Raw genomic sequence first — 23,347 nt, 5'->3', positions numbered from 1 at the left:
CCACTTCCCTGCCTGCTCCCCATAGGCGGGAACCCTCACAACATTCAAGAAGCATTTGGATGAGCACTTGAAATGCCATAGCATACAAGGCTACGGACCAAATGCTGGAAAATGGGATTAGACAGGGCTTGATGGCCGGCGCGGACGCGATGGGCCGAAGGGCCTCTTTCTGTGCTGTATAACTCTATGATAACCCTTCGCTCCCTCATCTTGCAAAAATCTGTCTATCTCCACCTTAACTGTATTTAATGACCCAGCCTCCACGGCTCTCTGGGGCAGAGAATTCCACAGATTTATGACCCTCAGAGAAGAAATTCCTCATCTCAGTTCTAAAAGGGCGACCCTTTATTCTGAAACTATACCCCCCCCCGAGTTCTAGATTTCCCCATGAGGGGAAACATCCTCTCTGCATCTACCTTGTTGAGCCCTCTCAGTATCTTATATGTTTCAATAAGATCACCTCTCATTCTTCTAAATTCCAATGAGTATAGGCCCAACATGCTCAACCTTTCTTCATAAGTCAATCCCCTCATCTCTGGAATTAACCTAGTGAATCATCTCTGAACTGCCTCCAATGCAAGTATATCCTTCCTTAAATAAGACCACCAAAACTGTATGCAGTACTCAAGGTATGGTCTCATCAATACCCTGTGCAGTTGTAGCAGGACTTCCCTGCTTTTATACTCCAACCCAGAGGCTGCAGGGTGATCAAGACTGGGAGCTGAATATCCAAGGATATTCAATATTTAAGAAAGGACAGGCAAAAAGGAAAAGGAGGTGGGGTGGTGTTGTTAGTAAAAGATGAAATCAGAGCAATAGTGAGAAAGGATATTGGCTCAGAAAATCAAGATGTAGAATCAGTCTGGGTGGAGCTAAGCAGCACCAAGGGGCAGAAAACATTGGTGGGCGTTGTCTATAGGCCTCCAAACAGTAGTGGTAATGTAGGGGACGGCATCAAACAGGAAATTAGAGATGCATGTAACAAGGGTACTACAGTAATCATGGGAGACTTTAATCTACATATAGGCTTGCCAAACCAAATTAGCAATAATACTGTGGAGGATGAATTCCTGGAGTGTGTACGAGATGGTTTTTTAGACCAATACGTTAAGGAGCCAACTAGGGAACAGGCTATCCTAGATTGGGTATTGTGCAATGAGAAGGGGTTAATTAATAATCTTGTTGTGCGGGGTCCTTTAGGGAAGAGTGACCATAACATGATAGAAATGGAAAGTGAAGAAGTCCAATCCGAAACTAGGGTCCTAAATCTAAACAAAGGAAACTACGATGGTATGAGGAGTGAGTTGGCTATGATAGATTGGGGAGCTTCATTAAAAGGCATGACAGTGGATAGGCAATGGCTAACATTTAAGGAATGAATGCATGAATTGCAACAGTTATACATTCCTTTCTGGCGCAAAAACACAAAAGGAAAAGCGGCCAAACCATGGCTAACAAAAGAAATTAAGAATAATATTAGATCCAAAGAGGAGTCACCAACGAGGCCCGACCAGAGGGAGCAGCGAGGCATACCAAATCAACAGCAGAGGAGAGAGGTAAAAAGTAATCAGAGTGTGACGTCACCAGGGAGCAGGTAAGTGATTGGTTGGTGAGTATTTCTCTTTTTTAAACTTTAACTCTGTAGTTTATAGTTACTAGGGTCTTTTCTGGTGTAGCAGGGACTGCTGGTAGACTATACAAGCGCCTTAGAGATAATTTAAATTAATTTACTATCACCAATTAAAAATAAGTAAAGGGAAGGTCATGTCAGGTGAGCCCAGCCCCGTGATATGCTCCTCTTGCTCTAGGTGGGAATTCAGGGACCCCGGTACCCCAGATGACTACGTGTGCCAGAGATGCATCCATCTGCAGCTACTAGCAGACCGCATTGAGGCGCTGGAGCTGCGGGTGGATGGGTTGTTGAGCATTCACGATGCTGAGAGGGTCGTGGATAGCACGTTTAGTGAGTTGGTCGCACCGCAGGGAAGGGCTGCACAGGAAGACAGGAAATGGGTGACCACCAGGCGGAGCAATAGAAGCAGGCAGGTAGTGCAGGAGACCCCTGTGACCATTCCCCTCTCAAACAAGTATACCGCTTTGGATACTGTTGAGGGGGATGACTCACCAGGGGAAGGCAGCAGCAGCCAACTTCCTGGCACTGGGGGTGCTCCTGCTGCCCAGGAAGGGGGGAAAAAGAGTGGGAGAGCAATAGTGGTAGGGGATTCTATAGTAAGGGGAACAGATAGGCGTTTCTGTGGCCGTAGACGTGAATCCAGGATGGTTTGTTGCCTCCCTGGTGCCAGGGTCAAGGATATCACTGAGCGGCTGCAGGGCATTCTGGAGGGGGAGGGTGAACAGCCAGAGTTCGTGGTCCACATTGGTACCAACGACATAGGTAAAAAGAGGGATGAGGTCCTGCAGCAAGAATTTAGGGAGCTAGATGAAAGATTAAAGAGCAGGACCTCAAAGGTTGTAATCTCTGGATTACTCCCGGTGCCACGTGCTAGTGGGTATAGGAATAGGAAGATAGAACAGATGAATGCGTGGCTAAAGGGATGGTGCAGGGGGGAGGGCTTTAGTTTCCTGGATCACTGGGTCTGCTTCTGGGAAAGGTGGGACTTGTACAAGTCGGACGGTTTACACCTGAACCAGAGGGGAACCAATATCCTTGCGGGGAGGTTTGCTAGCACTGCTGGGGGGGGTTTAAACTAACTTGGCAGGGGGATGGGGTACAGAGTGGAGCTATAGTAGGGGGTGATTTACAGCCAAATACAGAGGAGAAAACAAGTCAGCTGGGAAGGCAGAGCAAATATGTGAAGGCAAAAGGCAATATGGCAGGGCTGGAAGGCATTTATTTTAATGCAAGGAGTCTTGCAAATAAGGTGGATGAACTGAAGTTGTTGTTGAACACATGGGAGTACGATATTGTTGCTATCACGGAGACATGGTTGAGGGAGGGTCAGGACTGGCAGCTCAATATTCCGGGGTATAGAATCTTCAGGCGAGACAGAGGGGGGTGTAAAAGGGGAGGGGGTGTTGCAATATTAATTACGGAGTCAATTACTGCTGTAAGGAGGGATGATATATTAGCGGGTTCCTCTAATGAGGCCATATGGGTAGAACTTAAAAACAAAAAGGGGGCAAGCACTTTGCTGGGAGTGTACTATAGGCCCCCAAACAGTCAGGGGGAGATAAGAGGAACAGATATGTAGGCAAATCTCAGAAAAGTGCGAAAATAATAGGGTAATAATAGTGGGGGATTTCAACTTCCCCAATATAAATTGGGATAGTCAGAGTGTGAAAGGCTTAGAGGGTGCAGAATTCTTAAAGTGCATCCAGGAGAGCTTTTTGAGCCAACATGTAGAAAGTCCTACAAGAGAGGGGGCGGTACTGGACCTAATTCTGGGGAATGTAGCCGGGCAAGTGGTGGAAGTATCAGTAGGAGAGCATTTTGGCGACAGTGACCATAATTTGGTGAGATTTAAGGTGGTCATGGAAAAAGACAAAGACGGCCCGGAAATAAGGGTTCTAAATTGGGGGAAGGCCGATTTTAATATGATAAGGCAGGACCTGGCCAAAGTGGACTGGGAGCAGCTACTTATAGGAAAATCCACATCAAAACAGTGGGAGACTTTCAGAAGGGAAAGAGAGAGAGTACAACGCCAACATGTTCCTGTAAAGGTCAAGGGTGGGACCAACAAGCAAAGGGAACCTTGGATGACAAGGGATATACAAAAATGCATTAGAAATAAAAGGGGGGCTTTTGGCAGTTACAAAAGACTAAAGACGGAAGAAGCCCTAGAGGAGTATAAAAAGTGCAGGGGCATACTTAAAAAAGAAATTAGGAGGGCGAGGAGGGGCCATGAAATAACACTGGCGAGCAAAATAAAGGAAAATCCTAAGATGTTTTATAAGTATATTAAGGGCAAGAGGATAACCAGGGAAAGGGTAGGGCCCATTAGGGACCAAAGTGGCAATCTGTGTGTAGAGCCAGATGATGTAGGCGGGGTTTTAAATGAATTTTTTGCATCTGTGTTCACTATGGAGAAAGACGATGCAGACATAGAAATCGGGCAAGGGGACTGTGACATACTTGAACATATTAGCATCGAGAGGGAGGAGGTGCTAGCGGTTTTAGCAGGCCAAAAAGTGGATAAATCCCCAGGCCTGGACGAGATGTATCCCAGGCTGCTGTGGGAGGCAAAGGAGGAGATTGCAGGGGCTCTGACACAAATTTTCAGAACCTCTCTGGCCACAGGGGATGTACCAGAGGACTGGAGAACAGCTAATGTAGTACCATTATACAAGAAGGGTAGCAGGGATAAACCAGGGAATTACAGGCCAGTCAGCCTAACATCTGTGGTAGGGAAATTATTGGAAAAAATTCTGAGGGACAAAATTAGTCTCCACTTGGAGAGGCAAGGATTAATCGGGGATAGTCAGCATGGCTTTGTCAAGGGTAAATCATGTCTGACAAATCTGATTGAATTTTGAGAGGGGGTGACTAGGGGGGTGGATGAGGGAAATGCTGTGGATGTGGTTTACATGGACTTCAGTAAAGCTTTTGACAAAGTCCCGCATAGGAGACTGGTCAAGAAGGTAAGAGCCCATGGGATCCAGGGTGCCTTGGCGCGTTGGATCCTAAACTGGCTGAGTGGCAGGAGGCAGAGGGTGATGGTCGAAGGTTGCTTTTGTGACTGGAAGCCTGTGTCCAGTGGGGTACCTCAGGGATCGGTGCTGGGTCCCTTGTTGTTTGTGATCTACATAAATGATTTGGATGAGAATGTAAAAGGTATGATCAGTAAGTTCGCAGATGACACGAAAATTGGTGGGGTGGTAAATTGCGAGGAGGAAAGCCTCAGGCTACAAGACGATATAAATGGGTTAGTCAGATGGGCGGAAAAGTGGCAAATGGAATTTAACCCTGAAAAGTGCGAGGTGATGCATTTTGGACGGACAAATAAGGCAAGGGAATACACAATGAGTGGTAGGACCCTAGGAAGTACAGAGGGTCAGAGGGACCTTGGTGTACATGTACATAGATCCCTGAAGGCAGCGGAACAGGTAGATAAGGTGGTTAAAAAGGCATATGGGATACTTGCCTTCGTTAGCCAAGGCATAGAATATAAGAGCGGGGAGGTTATGATGGAGCTGTACAAAACGCTGGTGAGGCCACAGCTGGAGTACTGTGTGCAGTTCTGGTCGCCTCACTATAGGAAGGATGTGATTGCTTTGGAGAGGGTGCAGAGAAGATTCACCAGGATGTTACCTGGGATGGAGCGCCTCAGCTATGAAGAAAGACTAAACAGGCTGGGGTTGTTTTCCTTGGAGCAAAGAAGGCTGAGGGGGGGACCTGATTGAGGTGTACAAAATGATGAGGGGCATAGATAGGGTAGACAAAGAGGAACTTTTCCCCTTAGTAGGGGGGTCAATAACAAGGGGGCATAGATTCAGGGTAAGGGGCAGGAGATTTAGAGGAGATTTGAGGAGGAACTTTTTCACCCAGAGGGTGGTTGGAATGTGGAACTCAATGCCTAAAAGGGTGGTAGAGGCAGGAACCCTCACAACATTCAAGAAGCATTTGGATGAGCACTTGAAATGCCATTGCATACAAGGCTATGGACCAAATGCTGGAAAATGGGATTAGACTGGACAGGGATGGATGGGCGGCGCAGACACGATGGGCCGAAGGGCCTCTTTCTTTGCTGTAAAACTCTATGACTCTATGATATAAAGTTGCCAGAAAAAGTAGCAAGCCTGAGGATTGGGAACAGCAAAAAAGGACCAAGAGATTGATTAAGAGGGGAGAAATAGAGTATGAGAGTAAACTTTCAAGGAACATAAAAGCAGATTGTAAAAGCTTCTACAAGTATGTAAAAAGAAAAAGATTAGTGAAGACAAATGTAGGTCCCTTACAGTCAGAAACAGGAGAATTTATAATGGGGAACAAGGAAATGGCAGAGCATTTAAACAAATACTTTGGTTCTGTCTTCACAGAAGAGGACACAAATAACTTCCCAGAAATGCTGGGGAACCAAGGGCCTAGTGAGGAGGAGGAATTAAAGGAAATTAGTATTTGTAAAAAAAAGTGCTGGAGAAATTAATGGGACTGAAAACTGATAAATCCCCAGGGCCTGATAATCTGCATCCCAGAGTACTAAGAGAGGTAGCCATGGAAATAGTGGATGCATTGGTTGTCATCTTCCAAAATTCTATAGATTATGGAACAGTTCCGGCAGATTGGAGGGTGACAAATGTAACCCCACTATTTAAAAAAGGAGGGAACTACAGACCAGTTAGCCTAACATTAGTAATAGGGAAAATCCTAGTCTATTATAAAGGATGTGATAACAGGACACTTAGAAAATATCAACGGGATTAGACAAAGTCAACATGGATTTATGAAAGGGAAATCGTGTTTGACAAATCTACTGAAGTTTTTTGAGATGTAACTGATAGAATAGATAAGGGAGAACCAGTGGATGTGGTGTATTTGGATTTTCAGAAGGCCTTTGATAAAGTCTCACATAAGAGGTTAGTGTGCAAAATTAAAGCACATGGGACTGGAGGTAATATACTGGCATGGATTGAAAATTGGTTAGCAGACATGAAACAGAGTAGGAATACATGTTTTTTCCTCGGTGTGGCAGGCAGTGACTAGTGGGGTACCACAGGGATCAGTGCTTGGGCCCCAGCTATTCACAATATATATCAATGATTTGGATGAGGGAACCAAATGTAATATTTCCAAGTTTGCTGACGACACAAAACTAGGAAGGAGGTGGGATTGTGAGTTGTGAGGAGGATGCAAAGAGGCTTCAAGGCGATTTAGACAAGTTGAGTGAGTAGGCAAATACATGACAGATGCAATATAACATGGATAAATGTGAAGTTATCCACTTCGGTAGGAAAAACCGAAAGGTAGAGTATTATTTAAATGGTGCTAGATTGGGAAATGCTGATGTACAAAAGGACCTGGGTGTCCTTGTACACCAGTCACTGAAAGCAAACATGCAAGTGCAGCAAGCAGTTAGGAAGGCAAATGGTATGTTGGCCTTCATTGCAAGAGGATTTGAGTACAGGAGCAAGGATGTCTTAATACAGTTGTACAGGGGCTTGGTGAGACCACACCTGGAGTGTGTGCAGTTTTGGTCTCCTTACCTAAGAAAGGATATACTTGCCATAGAGTGCAGCGAAGGTTCACCAGACTGATGCCTGGGATGGCAGGACTGTCGTATGAGGAGAGATTGAGTCGACTAAGCCTGTATTCACTAGAGTTTAGAAGAATGAGAGGGGATCTCATTGAAACGTATAAAATTCTGACAGGGCTAGACAGACTGGATGCAGGGAGGATGTTTCCCCTGGCTGGGGGGTCTAGAAAGAGGGGTCACAGTCGCAGGATACGGGGTAGGACATTTAGGACTGAGATGAGAAATTTCTTCACTCGGAGGGTGGTGATCCTGTGGAATTCTCTACCACAGAAGGCTGTGGAGGCCAAGTCCCTGAATGAGATAGATTTCTAGACACAAAAGGCATCGAGGGGTATGGGGAGAGAGCAGGAATATGTTGAGATAGAGGATCAGCCATGATCATATTGAAATGGCGGAGCAGGCTTGAAGGGCCGAATGGCCTACTCCTGCTCCTATTTTTCTATGTTTGTATGTTTCTAACCTCCTTGCAATAAAGGCCAACATTCCATTTGCCTTCTTTTGGCAAGAATCTGCAAGCTTAAGGAGGAGTGCTGCATGAATCACCACTTCACTACAATTTCCTCATCCACGTTTCCAGGTTTTACTGGGCGACCTATTTGACAGGCTCAATGAACTGAACCTTTCTTTGCAAAGTAAGAAATGTAACATCTTCATCATGCAGAAAAAATTACAAAGCTTTGTCAAAAACGCTTGCTGCAGAATAACTATGTGCTGCAAGGCAATGTGACTGTGTTCCTGATATTGTCTTGTTATTATTGACTACAAAACATCAGTTCTAAATGTTAAAGATGTAATTCTTGACCATTTGTCTCAGCTTTGTATAAAATTCAATGAATATTTTCCTGAAAAAGTGGTAAATGAATTGCAGGATTTCACCTTGGCCCAAAATCTATTTTCAGAGGACGCCATAGCAAAGGCCAAGATTACTGTGATTCTAGAAGGGACATATATCAATGGGGCTGGTGACTCTGTTTTGAGAAACAATATTAAAGTCATGCCTCTTGATCAGTTCGGACTCTCAATTCAAAAAAATGGTCCGAGTTGTCCCAAAGTTATTGAAAATTTAGCTCAATGTATCTGTGTGAAGTGAGATTTTCTTCACTTATTTACGTCAAAGCAAATATAGAGGTAGTTTGAATTGTAGAGACTGATTTGCATTTAAAAATGTCCAAAATCAAACTGAGATTTTACAAATTGTGAGCTAGCAAACAGATTCATACTATGCACTGAGATAAGGGCGAGTCATCAAGTGTTCATTCACATTCAAGTTTATTCAGTAGTATAGTACTGGTACAGTGCAATTTATGTTGCGTTCAGTCTTAAGCAATATGTGGTTAGCCCAGTAAATAAAATCCTCACGTTCTATGCAAAAATACAGGGGCGCCGTGGGTGAAATTGGTTTTCGTCAGTAGTGTGAAATGGGCGATAATGAATCGACAGCCCATTTTACACCGCACTCCATTTTCTTCTCCATTGAGTTCAATGGAAAAGAAATCATGCTGGTTTGCTGTTGCCCGCTTCATGCTACTGGCAAAGACCAATTTCACTCCCACTGTTTTTTAAGTAGAAGCTGGGGGCGGACGGAGGATGTGCATGGGACATGATTCTCTGAAGGGGACTCAGGAAAAACAAAAACAAATGTACAACAGACCTATAGTCATTGGAAAAGTGTAGTTCTGGGTAATTTAGAATGCCAATGGGTACATGTCTCTGTCCACAGTTTAAACCTTCACATGAAGTCAGCTTTCTACACTGGGGTCCATGCGGTAAAATTTCTGCAGGGGTTCCTGATCTCTTGCGGTAAGAAAAATGGTGCCAACCGCCATTTACGCTTTTTCTCTGGGGTTTTTGCTGATGTTACGTCAGAAGATAGGAAGAACCCCTGTGGAATTTACTGACCCATGAGTTAACTGAAGGTTCAGTTATTTGTTAAAGAAAAAGAACATGCATTTATATAGCACCTTTTCACAAGCTCATAACATCCCAAAGCACGTCACAGCCAATGAAGTGCTTTTGAAGTGGAGTCACTGCTGTAATGTGGGGAAAAGTGGCAACCAATTTGCACAGAGCAAGGTGCTACAAACAGCAATGAGATAAATGACCAGTTAATCTGTATTAGTGATCTTGGTTGAGGGATAAATATTACTACTTAAATGGGATCCACAAAAGAAGACACGCTAACAACAGCGCATTCAATGATAACCTCAACTGCACAGGAAGTGTCGCAGAATAGATTGCTGGCAGGCAGATAAAGGACTAGCCTTGTTTTTAGATGGCGTCAAAGAATAAGCATAAAGACTGACATTTTATAAATTTTTTGGAATGCTTTAAATTATGTTACAGCCTTTAATTTACTCCTAGATTCAACTTTTCGTCTGTGCTGAGTTAGCTGATTTATGCTGGGAGGCAGTTGAGGATTTGCTAGACTAAAAAGACCAAGGTCATCAAGTTCACCTTCTACTAGCTTGGTGGTTGCATAATACGATAATGAAGTTCAGCATCTCTGGGTTAGGGAGGGGAAAGAGCCAGAGCGGGTTGCTGCTCCTGATTGCTATCCAGTGACTGCTGCTGAAAAGGTGCATGTATGAGTGTTGGATCCAGATAGGGTAAGGCACACCTGTGATGCTGACAATTGCCCAGATCCACTCTGGCAATGTACAGTAGGGATACTTCTGCCTGTGGAACTGAACCCTAACTAAAGTTATCACTTTCAGGAAACTGGATAGAAATCTAAAAGCAAAAAAAAAGCTGCTTTGGTGGCTTGTACCCAATGAAGTAAATGAGTCTGTATTACAAGCTGCTGTGATCGAAGAAAATGCTTAATACAACCTACATATTGTTTTCAGTATTCACTTCCTCATTCAGATTTTGCCGTGATAACATTAAACTGGAAATCAAATCTAGCTACTTTTATAAGACACATCAACATGGTAATTTAAATAATCCCAAATAGTGTATAGAAGCGAGCCAGTGGTTCAGCCAAAATAATAAATGACAAATGTTGTCTATGGGTTATTTCCAACACATTTATTTACCCTCAACTTTACAGTATGAAACTAAGTAAAATAAATCTTCTGAATTCTAATATTTTACCTAAAGCACACACACACAAGAAGCAGTGATTCAGACCATCAAAATGTTTGTTTACTGGGCAGTCGATTCCAGTGCAAATGGTTTATTTTGCACTTGGAACTTAGTAGCAGCACAACAACCCTGTATTTTTAAACTTCAAAACTTTGGATATTTCTTACTTGCATTGCTGGTGCATTCCAGAGAACATGTAGTGAGAAATTGGTTAGAAAATGTGGTTAAAGCCAGCACAACAGGGACTGGGGTTGCTGTCAAACCGCTGGTGTTAACACACTAATGATGGAGGCCTGAAAAGAACCATTTACTAAAATATCCATATTTATAATTTACTGTTGGAGAGAGAGATCATTTTTATTTATTTAAGTTAAAAGAAACTGAAGTAGAATTGATCAGCAAGGCCACTGGTTTACAGCAATTTTATGGCGATTGAATAAGTCAAATTCCATTTTTATTACACGGGAATTTCCAGAATTTTGAACGTGGTTTTCAAGACTACAGTCCACTACTGCCCATTTTTCTCTGAAAACTGCACATTAGTGGCTTTGATAAGAAATGGTGTTCTACTAAATTTAGAGGCAGTTGGAGGGTAGGTTTTATTTAAAGGCTAAAACACTGAATTTTAATAGGGGAATCAATAAGAAAATTTAGAATGATACAATGGGAGTAGGACGGAAACATTATGGGCAGTGTTAGTATGTTAAGTATAATTTGGGGTTATCCAGGATAGCATATATAATAGTGAGACAGTAAGAAACTTATTCAATACCCCTCCCTCCCTCCCTCACTACCCCTTAGCACACTCACGTCTCTGATCTGATAGTTGTTTGTTTATATGCTTTGAAAAACATTTTTAAGTGAGGTTGAAAGCATAATCTACCATGTACCACTTCATATTTTAATCTCTGACTAGCAAAGGATTGTTATCCACCTCAATTTAACCCTTATTTCACTATCTACAACATGCTATTAACATAGCTCGAGCAAGTGAAGCAATTATTGTTGCAGGCAGGTTTAGAGAAAAGTACTTTGTATTAGAACTATTTGAGACTCCATTTAAATTATGGCTTCTGGTCATTTTTAAATCCCAGTGGAAAAATGTTATCATAGTCTTTAAGGGGGACAAGGAAAAGACCAGTTTTTGGAAAACATACTGCACATGTACACCATGAACTGCTGTTTCTACATAGTGTTATTTTCCATCTTTCAGAGCTTCAACATTGATTTGAAACCACTCGATACTTACAGTATTTTCTATACAGTAAACAACTCAATTTGTTCAGCAACCCCCTTAAAAAATGGTTAGCTTTACACTCATCAAGGTGGAGATAATGCTGGGGAATAAACATCCACTTTTGTAGGCACTACCACCAGGTCAGAAACAGTACGGCCATATGCATAATGAAGCTTCCTTACACTCCCCCAAAATGTGTTTCAAACTCACCTCAACAGTATGACTTTTTCCACTTCTGCTACTCATCCGTTTGGCCTGAGATTGCCGATTTAGTGCTGGATTAGTGTTGTGGACCATGTCTCCTAGGTTGAGAGTGCCCAAACTCATTTCACGTAAGGCCTTTACAGCCAGTATACAATTTCACTATTTTAAAAAAATTTAGAAGTACTCATAACTTGTAATTTTAGACAATCCATTGATGAACATGGAGAGTATGTGCACTTTACAACAAATTTGAAGTTTTGCCAGCGTGAAATAAACTTTGCAAGGCACGAGAATTCAAAGGCATTGGAATTTTGGAAATAGCCTCCGTTGACGCTTTCCCCACTCTTTTAACCAGGCATCAACTGCGTAACAAACATTTTTTGGATGGTTCTTATCTTCTGAAGATAGGAAGATAGAATGGCCTCCTTTTGTGCTGTAACCATTCGGCCCGTCGAGCCTATGCTGGCTCTCTGCAAGAGCACTTCAGCTAGTCCCATTCCCCTGCCCTTTCTCCATAGCCCTGCAAAAAATTTTCCTTCAGGTACTTATCCAATTCCCTTTTGAAAGCCATGATTGAATTTGCCTCCACCACCCTTTCAGGCAGTGTATTCCAGATCATAACCACTCGCTGCGTAAAAAAAGTCTCTCATGTCGCCTTTGGTTCTTCTACCAATCACCTTAACTCGGTATCCACTGGTTCTTGACCTTTCCGCCAACAGGAACAGTTTCTCTCTATCTACTCTGTCTAGGCCCCTCACGATTTTGAACATCTCTATCAAAGCTCCTCTCAACCCTTCTCTGCTCAAAAGGAGAGCAACCCCAGCTTCTCCAATCTATCAACATAACTGAAGTCCCTCATCCCTGGAATCATTCTTGTAAGTCTTTTCTGCACCCTCTCTAAGGCCTTCACATCCTTCCTAAAGTGTGGTGCCCAGAATTGTCATTAGTTTTGTATTACAGACTGACTGGTCTCATGTTGGGTTAGTCATAGTGCTGTGAATACTCCATTGGCAAGTGGGGAGAGTGAATAGATGATCAGCAAAATCAGATCAGAAAAGTCGACTGAAAGACTACAGCCACTAAACACCCTTTAAAATATATTAGTCATTTGATTAAAAAAATCTTTATGGCAGTAATCCTCAAACTGCAAAAAAAATCACAAGGGCTCATTTTAAAAAGATATGATCTTACATGAACCATAGCAGCAATAAGATGACTCATTTACTAACCCACTTGAAGGTAAAATGTTACTATCACATTAGTGGGATATGAAATTTAATCAGTATAACATCACCAGAACTATTTTATCTTTCCCATAGCTGCTTCATTTAGGCACTCTGGCTCTGTAATAGTAGTTCTAGGCTTATGGTCTACTGTATGGAAGAACTGGAGCATTTACTCTTTCAATATAGTGGCCAACAGAAACATTCGCAGGAAATGATACCTTGGTTTGGATTCGCTTAGCTAAATGTTCACATCAGTAGTATTAATGGTCAATTGGAATTCTTCATCCCCACTCTGGGCACATCCAAGGTAGTGGCTACTCACACGTGGATACAAGTGAGAGCCACTTTAATGGAGTGAAATGGGAAGTATTAACATGCCCTATAATCTTCCATTAAAGCAATGTATTTGTAACAAAATGATACTCAAAGGTAAGACATGGGGGGAGAAATTTGGTTGTTAGCGCCATCGATTAACGCCTAGAGGCCGAGAAGTGGGGCGCTAGCCAATTTCCGGGCGGGCGCAGCATGCATTTAGCGTCGGCGCTAAATCTTAGCGCCCGCTCATGGGCGCAGGTTGATTATGACGTCATTTGAGTGTGCAACGCCTTTTGGGCGCCCTGGATGGGAAATTCAGTGGCGCCCCCCTCCGTAGCGCCTGGCGCTAAATAGTGACAGCTTACCTGGAATGGTTTAGAGGGGATTTGAGGAAGAACTTTTTCACCCAGAGGGTGGTTGGAGTCTGGAACTCACTGCCTGAAAGGGTTGTGGAGGCAGGAACCCTCCCAACATTTAAGAAGCATTTGGATGAGCACTTGAAATGCCATAGCCTACAAGGCTACGGACCAAATGCTGGAATATGGGATTAGATCAGACAGGGCTTGATGGCCGGCGCGGACACGATGGGCCTCTATCCGTGCTGTATAACTCTATGACTCTATTACCAAGTCGCTCTCGGGCTGGAGGAGCGTTATTTAAAGGGGACTGGTGTGGTTTAAAAGTGGCAGCCATTTTTGGAGCACAACTTCCTCGAGAGCTACAAAGAGTTGCTGAGCTGCACACAGAGCCATTTGACCACTGAACCAGTGCAGGCAGGCGATCTTCAGCCTTCTGACCATCACCTTGCTGTTGGTGAGCCTTGACAACGGGGAACCTTCCTGTGGGCACTTATTATGAGGGCTGCATTGGAGGGGAACGTCCTGCTGCTGAATCATCTGGAAAGGGCACTGAGACGCTGGGAGAGGGGGGCGGGCATGGCCAGACGGAGGAGGGCCAACAGACCTTACGCTGGCAGGGTTTTCCGACAGCAGTTTTCCTACATGAACATGCCGGAGGAGCAGTGTGTCAGAAGGCTGCGATTTAGAAAGGAGGTGGTGACTGAGCTGTGCCAACTGCTTCAGCCAGATCTGCAGCCTCAGATAAGGTGCAGGACATCTCTGTCGGTGGCTGAGAAGATGCCTGCTGGCCTGAACTTCTACGCGAGCGGCTCTTCTCAGGCTGCGCGTCAGAGGCTGATCAGAAGTAGCTTCTAGGCCCCTCTCACGGAATGCTTGCTGCCATTCCAAGAACAGGAATGGAACCGGTCTGATACCCCCAAGCCTGTGAAGGGCAAGATGCATGTAAATAGCAGGCATGGCCATTGTAAATGAAGAAAGTGTTTCATTACACAAAATGTGGTTTCTTCAAACATGAGAAAGCTATGGCAACAAAAAGCAAAACTAATACACTGACACATAACTGCCTCTCACACCCGGGAGACTGTCCAAAACATAAATCACATTCCGACCATCTTCCTTGGCCTTGATTCCACTGCGCCAACCAAAGCATCCAATGCCCCATTAGTGAGGCGTTCCGCCCTCTGCCTCGCCCTTTCCATGTCTTGCTAGGCTGGTGCGCCACAGGTAGGCTCCCACCGCTTTGAAGGCCTACAAGGCAGTGAGTGTGTCTGGTGATGCCAATTGACCTGCCCCTTTAAGAGCTGGCCGGCGCCAGTGTGTCTCAGGGAAAGTGATTAACAGCACCGTCGCTGCGCCCCGCCGCCGCAAAATTGGGTTGCGCCGCTGGGTTAGCGCCTTAAGAGTAGCGTGCAGCGCCTGATTTAGCGCCGCAATCACCTTTAGGGGCGCTGCAACCCAATATCGCACTAGGTGGCGCTAAATTGTGCCTGCCGCTAAACTTTGCGCATCGCCAGGACTAGTGCCCCAAACGCGGCTATACCGAATTTCTAGGCCATGAATTCTTGGTTTACTCCAACCAGAAGGAAATTTTGATAATTCACCTTTAAAATGATCTATTTCTGAGTCCTCTGTTGGTTCAGCTGGTTATGACGGTGAATACCCGTATCATACAGACCAGGCTATGTCAGGTTGTTCAAATAGATGGTCACACTTATCAGCAGGATTCCAAAACTATGCTAAGAGTTGAATTTTACACAGAACCACCACTATTCAACAGCATTATATCCCAAATCTGTATGGATTACGTATGACATAGCACCACAATTTTTAGTAAGCCAGGTCACAATGCTCTGACTATAGGATTAATCATAATGTCTGATTTTCGTCCTTCTGCCAAAAAACAATGTAAAGAATGCAATGAAATGGTTGCATTTGCAACTCGGTTATATTTCTCTTTAAAGATTCTGCTCTGTTTATTAAATTAAATAGAATGCATCTCTTAGCACAAGTTTAGTTTCACTTAGAGGATTATCACCCATTTTGTGAATAATGATGCATTATAATAGAATTAAGTGAAAACTATAATCCAAAGAGTTGTCACTTTTGAGTGACAAGCGAGAAAATAAGGGAAAAAGACATACACACATACACTTTGGACCAAGTGACTTTATTGCCCATAAGTCATGCCTATTTCCTTCATACCATAAAACCATCTATGATCCAATCAGTCATTATAAGTTGAATAAAAAAGCCTTTTCAATACTGAACAAACAAGACCTTTCATATTTATTCACAAATCTACTGAATTCAGCCATCAACTGATCATATACTCCCCACAAGTTTTCCAAATTGTACTCAAACTATAAATGCTGTCTACTTATCCCTAACCATATGAACAACCATAAAACATAAGAGCACATTGTGAGAGAATAACATTGTATTGATATGGCATCACACTCAGTAAAGCAAAAAGTTTAAGAACAGAGTTGTGCATCTGAAAGTAAATGAGGTACATGGTAATGTTACTGAGCCCAGAAGGGAGCCTTATGCCTGTGCCTTGTGCATCTCTCAGCTCAGGCAGCACTGTACTAGTGTGCCTAACCTTATCTCTATAGCAACGAAGCCTGTAAGGCTCCCCAAAAACTGTAGAAGTGTGAGGTATTGTGAATGGGAACCATTTTATTGTCCAGTAAACCTGAGGTAACTATGCTGTCTTTGCAGAATGTGACAAAAAGAAAATCATGAAACACTATTGGAAAAAACTGTACATGGGCACTTCCAGTAAATCAATGTACTCATTTTCCATTACCCACTACTTCAGGATTTTGAAACTTAAGCGGTAAAATAATATATTATAAAAATGTTTATAAAATAGCAGCACACTCAGTGAAACAATACAGCCAAGTACTGTTAATGTGAATAAGAATGAAACAAATCATAGCTTTTCATAGCAGCGCAAAATAAAGATTCGTACTCCATTTTCTACCCTCATCAACCCAGGTCAGGCTGTGCCAATTCAGCAAAAATCTATTTCCCCCAAATACTTTCTTTAGTCCAGCCTTTCACAAATCCCTAGTTCAACATTTCAATCAATAGCTTCATTTTGCAAATTTCAGACCGTTATCAAAACATGTGCAAATAAACACCGCCCCAACTCTTTACCATCCATGCCCTAACGATGGAGCAGAAAAATTCAAGTAGACTGAATACAAATTTTCTCAAATAACAACAAGTTGTGAACCATGATATTTGCTGCTTCTTGCACCAGCAATGATTCTCATCCAAATGTCCAAGGCTTGGCACACCCATGGCACATAAGATCCTTCTGTGACACTGAAAATACATGAAGTTACTGAACATCTGTGGAATGTTGCAACCCAAACTGGAATGTCTTCCATACAAAGTGTTGTTTCTTTTTCCAGCAACACCATAATTATATAATACACCAGATACTGGGAAACAAAAAAACAAGTCAATTTCATAAACCATTCCATTCATCCCTTGGGAAATATATTCAAAGTGCTTTTCAAATGAAATGGTTTACAATAATGCTAACTGTGGGCCAACGTCTGCACAAAAAAACAAAATATATGTTTGGAAGTTTTTCTCTTTGAAAAGTTTTACGCCTCATTTCAAGTGGAAGGATGTAGTTCGCTTTCTCCACTCTTCATACAAAATGCTAGGTAGTCACACAGTTGAAATCTCTCTGTGAGATCAATAGGGATGATCAAAAGATTTACATCAACCTGGACAACCCTGTTTTATGTCTTCTAATGCAGAGTTCCATGGCAGTGTAATCAGCTGACTGGCAGTTGGATCAGGAGTTCCCTGGACGCATTCAAGTTTGGCCCACAGTTAGATGAGCAGCTCTACCTGGAGCTAACAATGCTGCTGTGAGTAGAATGAACCATTTCTGAAGAAGGAACCAGAAAGAGCTAGAGGCATACATTAATGTAGGGAGAAGTGAGACAGACAGAACAAAATTAGAAATAGATGGTACAGGGAAAAGTGAGACATACACAAACAGACATACACAGTGAAACACACATGCGCACGGAAAAGAAGTGAAACACACAGACACAAAGATGTAAAAGAGAGAAAGACACATTGAAAGTGAAAGACGTCACAGACATGGCGAAGTGAGACACAGACAAATGGGGAAAAAGTGAGAGCCAGGCATAGACAGTGACACCAGGGAGAAGAGACATACAGACAAGGGGTGAGGAAATATACAGACATACACAAAACATCCAAGACACACACACACACAAAGAGAGAAATTAAAGTTGGTCTAAAAAGGAACCTTCCACACAAGCACTTATTATTTAAGGCAAAATATATACCCATAGTACACTTTTACACACCACGATCCTGCCAATAACTAAACTTCACTGGAAGATAAAAGGTTCAATATGTTAAGGCAGTTACATTCCTTCTACATTGAAGATGGTTCATTCATAAAAGAGAAGACTATTTCCCAGCAACCCTCCCCAATCCCTCAGGCTATTGCTTTGCAATCTAAATTGAGCCACAAATCGTTCACACATTTCCTTAAATCTGAAGAGGGTGCAAGCACCATAAAATAGAACAGTAAATATCTAATCATTTGATCCCACATACACAGGCCTGCATTTAGCTAGCTATTTTTATGCTTTTTAAGCATGTTCATCATTGATAATATAACAGCAATTATGCAAACACATACGGTGGGATTCCCTTCTGCAGAACACTATAGGCACCAGAGTTTTTAATATCAGTTTTTTTTTCTAAAAGAAGCTTTACTATGTGGGAGCATTTTTAAAAGGAAAAACAAAGATTTCTTCCTAAAAGGGAAGATCACGCACGGTCTTTTCCACTCCAGCAGCCTCACAGGTTAACGTTTCTTACATCTGTGGGAGTGCTGGCCTGGTCCAGTTCATCCACCCTCTTTGAGGGATCCGTCTGCTGTTGGTGCTGCTGAATTTGTCTCAGGTTGCTGACCAGCAATGATTCAATCTGCTCCTGGCAAGCTTTCAGGCAATCCTAATGGGAAAAAGATAAACCAAACCATAAACCTTCTGAGGCATTGGTAAATATCACACTGTGACACACTTCAATTATTCTGCTGCAGGGTGAGAGAAGATGTAATATATCCTGCAATCCACGTTCTCTTTCACTGTTCTTTCCAGGTTTGCAATCATTTTGTTTCTGTTTAACAGTAAGTTTACTCTCAGTATCTCAATCAGAGGTTAAGTTTAAATAAATCACCTGTTTAGTAAAGAAACATTACTGTCACACAGTTAAATACTGGTATTTAAATGAAACATGATTCCAAGAATAGTTAAATAAAAATTAATGATTGAATGTCAAAATACAGAAACAAGAGACTAAGAAAAAGTACGACAGAATCTCAGAAGCATTTTCCAACTGCTTGTGAACAAAACACAAACTTATTACAACAGTACATTCAGAATCAATTATTTGCAGTCATTTTAGAAGAGATACGCTAATCAGTTAATTACAGAATACATCTTTAGACAGAGTGATACTAAAGATGTACTAATTTTTATATACCTCCAGCACTAACAAATCCTCATTACCAATTAAGAGTTATTTTTTTCAGTTTCTTGCCAAATTATTTTTGACTTGCAGCTCAGCATAAAATGCATTAATGTGCAACCAGACCACCTACCTGTCTGGCATTACATTGTAGATAAGTCTAGGCTGCCTCCATTGGGAACACCAAAGCCAACATTTTCAGTCACATCCATAAACTCTACTCCTAGCCACTTACTCAATCCCTCTTTCCAGCCACTCACCCAGGCTAAATGAAGCCTAATAAAAGCCACAGGGGATGAGATTGAACATGGGCAGGGATGTAAAACGGGCGGCATCACATCAGTCACCTGTTATACGCCCCGCCCAATGTTCAGTTTCCATTGACTGCAATAAAACTGAATATCAGGTGTGTCCTACAACGGGCAGCAAAAGTGATTCCTGCTGCGTTGCACCCCAGCTCATGTCCAATTTCATCCCCTTGGTGTCCTGTTCAAATCAAATCCTAAATTTTATCCATCATCAAAACCACTTACTTTCACAACATTACCTGCCTCTGCTCCACCGCTGATGAAACCCATATCCACATTTGTGTTAGCTCGAGATTCGATTTCTCCACTATCTTCCTTGTTGGCCTCCCATCCCCCGTAAATTCAAACTTGTCCAAAACTCAGCTGTCCCATACAAAGTCTCACTCACCCCGACACCCGACTTTGCTGACCTACAATAACTCATTGACCTCCAACCCACTAAAATAAAATTATCCTCAAATTCAAATCCCTCTATTGCCTCGCCCCAAACCTGCCCACTAAATCCTTCCCCGCATTCTTCTGACTCTAGCCTTTTAAGCATCACTCTTCCTTTTACCCAGCCATTGGTGGCAGAGCCATCAGCCACCTCCGCCGTACTTTCTGAACTCTTTCCCTAAACCTCTCTGACGCCACCTCTCCACATTTCTAAAAATATTCTTAAAACTCATTGGCCTATAAAATCCAGAGTGCTGGGAACCTGCCGGTGGCACTGTGGGCCGCAGTTAACGGCCACCAAAATTAATAGCGCTGGCAGCACCAGTATATTGGTGCTGCTTGCTGATTAACATTAGCCCAGCGCAAAACTTACTGTGCAAGGCTGGTTTTTGGGTGGTAATCTCAGCAGGAGGCTTAATGTAGTGTGGCTGTAGCGTCACTGGAGCAAGAACAGCCTTCTCTTAAAGCAAGGCTGTCATTTCAGAAAGCAGTGTGGTCACTTAGTGAAACTGCCTTTAACTAAAAATCATTTAAAATAGGCCATTTTTAGCCCTTACAGCTCAACTGCCTTCTGAAATTTAAAAAAATTCCCAAATGGCAGTCTGCAGCTCTTAAAGCTGAGTTTCCTGCTGCACCTAACAAAAATGGGAAAAGTGCTTCAGCACTAAATGGCTCAGCAAGCCAGGGAAGGACACCCAGGGTCTTGCACGCAGCACTCCAGCTTTGTGCAGGGGGTCAACACTGCAAGAGAGGTCCTCTACCCACAGGGGCCAGGAGGCCCTCCAGAAAGAAGGATGTGGGACCAAGATCACCAAGGCCGTCACTGCCAGCACTTTCGCCCCCATGACCTGACTCCAGTGTCCAAAGAAGCTTCGTGACCTCAGACCAGTGGTCAAGGTCAGTGAATGCATCTTCAAAAGCCGTCTCCACCAACTGCACCACTAGCCTCACACACTGCTCAATGCACGACCCCCCACCACAAATCACTCAACTACCAACAATCTTTACAAAACACGAGGAACACCTTCCATTCCTAGCTTCACCTCACGCCCTTGAAGACAGTGTTGGCCATTCTTGGCAGGGGCATGGCTGAGCCCTTGGCCAGCAGCGAGGCTGAAAGGATACAAGATGCTGGTATCCTCATACATTATCCTCCTTCTCGCATGCACCGCTTGCTTTCCCGACCATCCCTCTCCACAACTTCACCCTTGTGCCTTCCTCATTTCACACACCCAAGAAATGCAGTCTGCCCAGCCAGTGGTTGGCCAACGTGAAGAAGAAACAGTCACTCAATTTCACACTCCCAGCCACCAGCTCCTCAAGGTCGACTTGCAAGACCATTTGCAGTGCCCACCACTGAAAGTCAGCAGCCATGTTGCAGCCACTGGGGTAGCATCAGTAGGATAGGCAAAGGCACACACAAGACAATCATTAAGGGAATGCATAAGGGGAATAGATGTATAAAGTTGGATTGGAAAGTTTGCTTTGAGGTGGCTTTTATTGCAGCATTGTGGCCAAGAGGCCTGAGAAGGTAAGGTATGGGACAAATGTTGAAAGGGGAATAAGGCTGTGGTCACTGGTACCGCAGGCGGATGATTCCATCCCGGTTATCCCAGCCAGAAAAGGGCTGTCTGGGTTGCATCCTTCCTTCTGAATCTTCCTCTTCCCTCTGCGAGCGAATGCTCGAAATCTGAAATAAAAGCATAAAATGCTGGAAATACTCAGCAGGTCAGGCAGCATCTCGACCCGCGACGTGAATGCTATTTCTCTCTCTACAGATGCTGCCTAACCAGCTGAATATTTCCAGCATTTTCTGTCTTCTCAGAAGCCTTCCTTTACCATCCGAGGCTTTGCAAGCGTCCAGCAGCACTCACTGTACACTTAAATTTTTTTTTTTTTTTTTTTTTTTTTAAATATCTATTGCATCAAGCCACTTAAATAAAATATTAAAAATCCAGTCCAAAAGCTTAAGTATAAATTTACCTGAAAGATGTGCGTGTCCTTTTTAAGAAGTGCTGACAGCATCTTGGTCAGTCTGCTGCACGCATGCTCATCAGAGTGAGCTTAGGACCCAGTGCTAATCTCACCGTAAAGGTCCAGTTTCGCAAAGCATGGTGTTAAGTCGGCATTGCACATCACGCACTCCAGATTTACATGTCCAGGGCCAGCACTGCTATCAGCTGTGCTATGGTCCTTACCAAGATGGCGGCTGCAGAGTTGCACGGCAGTGGCAACCGCCATATTTTTCAGGAATCTGCCGGTAACGGGCGGTGGTAAGTAGCTGAATTTCTAGGCCATTATTTTAAACCAAGTTTTTGATCACCTCTCCTAAATTTCCCATAATGCTACATAAATATACATGCAAATTGTAAGTTTATTGAATGGCTACATGATCTTAAATATTAACTATATACACTTACCTATGTGATTGTTACTTCTCATTATCATACTTTATACTCTGAACTGCAGGATAGTGGCAAGCACCTCTTGCTTTCCCGCCCTTCCCTCGCCACAACTTCACCCTTGTGCCTTCATTTTGAGTAGCACGCCAGTTACTCTGAACTGCTGGTTAGAGATAGGTTGAGAATCCAGCACTCCACCAGCACCAATCCAGCTTAGCTCCTGCACATAGGGCAGATTTTCCCATCTTGCTCTCTGGGTATGGGACCTGCGCACTGCAGGCTTTGACTGTGCACGTACAGGAACAACTGACCCTACTAAATCTTCTGGGTTCAGCCCATTTACAATTTCAATGTCAGTTCCCAGTCTGGGCTGGGGGGGAGGGGGGTGGGGAGAAGAGAAAGAGAGAATCTGGCACAGCTGCAGTTACAAGTTAAAGACAAACTGATTTATTTCTGCAGCAAGAAGAAAGGAGTCAGGAAATCACTGCAGTTGCTGAAGAATGGTGCAACGTCTGCACAGAACCTCTCCATTCACTGATGCAGCTGCTCCTTCAGAAACGGATGAAAGAAGAATTACCCTGCTTGGCGCTGAAGGGCTTCCTCCTTACAGGCGAGTTATGCAGACTGTGTGGAAGTTAGTAGAAAGGATGAATTCTGTGCCCAGAGGAACAGGGTGTAGATCAGAAAGAAAAATTGTTAAGACTACCCAGTAGCATCATATACACCAAATCGATGGGCAAAAGCATGCATGCATGAAGTGTTACAGCTTAACTACAGCCAAATGAAAAACAACCAGACAGTATTTCAGCTCTTTCATATTTTCATATGCATGTCCAAATCACATAGCTACACAATTTCAAAACTGGACAAGACCCAAAGTCCATCTAGTCTATCTTCCTTCCAGTTGTAAATTGATGATGTGTTTCTCTTCAAGATACTTGTCTAATTTGATCCTGAAGCGATCTAAGCCACTTGCCCCTACAACCTCTTTTCATATTGCTACAGGTATAACTTTACTTATCTACATT

At 43.2% G+C, this 23,347-nt stretch overlaps 1 protein-coding gene across 5 annotated transcripts in view; it reads right to left on the bottom strand.

The window, feature by feature from the left end:
• LOC147105678 (G1/S-specific cyclin-D2) overlaps positions 1-23,347 on the bottom strand; it is a 61,990-nt gene that overhangs the window by 9,274 nt on the left and 29,369 nt on the right. For 2 of the 5 annotated variants that reach the window (XM_086010246.1, XM_086010247.1), the window contains exon 5: positions 18,524-18,658. In XM_086010246.1, coding sequence (XP_085866372.1) covers positions 18,524-18,658 — 135 coding nt within the window. The other 3 variants (XM_086010248.1, XR_015081554.1, XM_086010249.1) reach the window with 3 other exon arrangements.

Source organism: Somniosus microcephalus, chromosome 17 (assembly GCF_052327205.1).
Source record: "Somniosus microcephalus isolate GS21.2 chromosome 17, FLI_Smic_1.0, whole genome shotgun sequence".
Classification (NCBI taxonomy): domain Eukaryota; kingdom Metazoa; phylum Chordata; class Chondrichthyes; order Squaliformes; family Somniosidae; genus Somniosus; species Somniosus microcephalus.
This window is presented reverse-complemented; position numbering and strand designations above follow the sequence as displayed.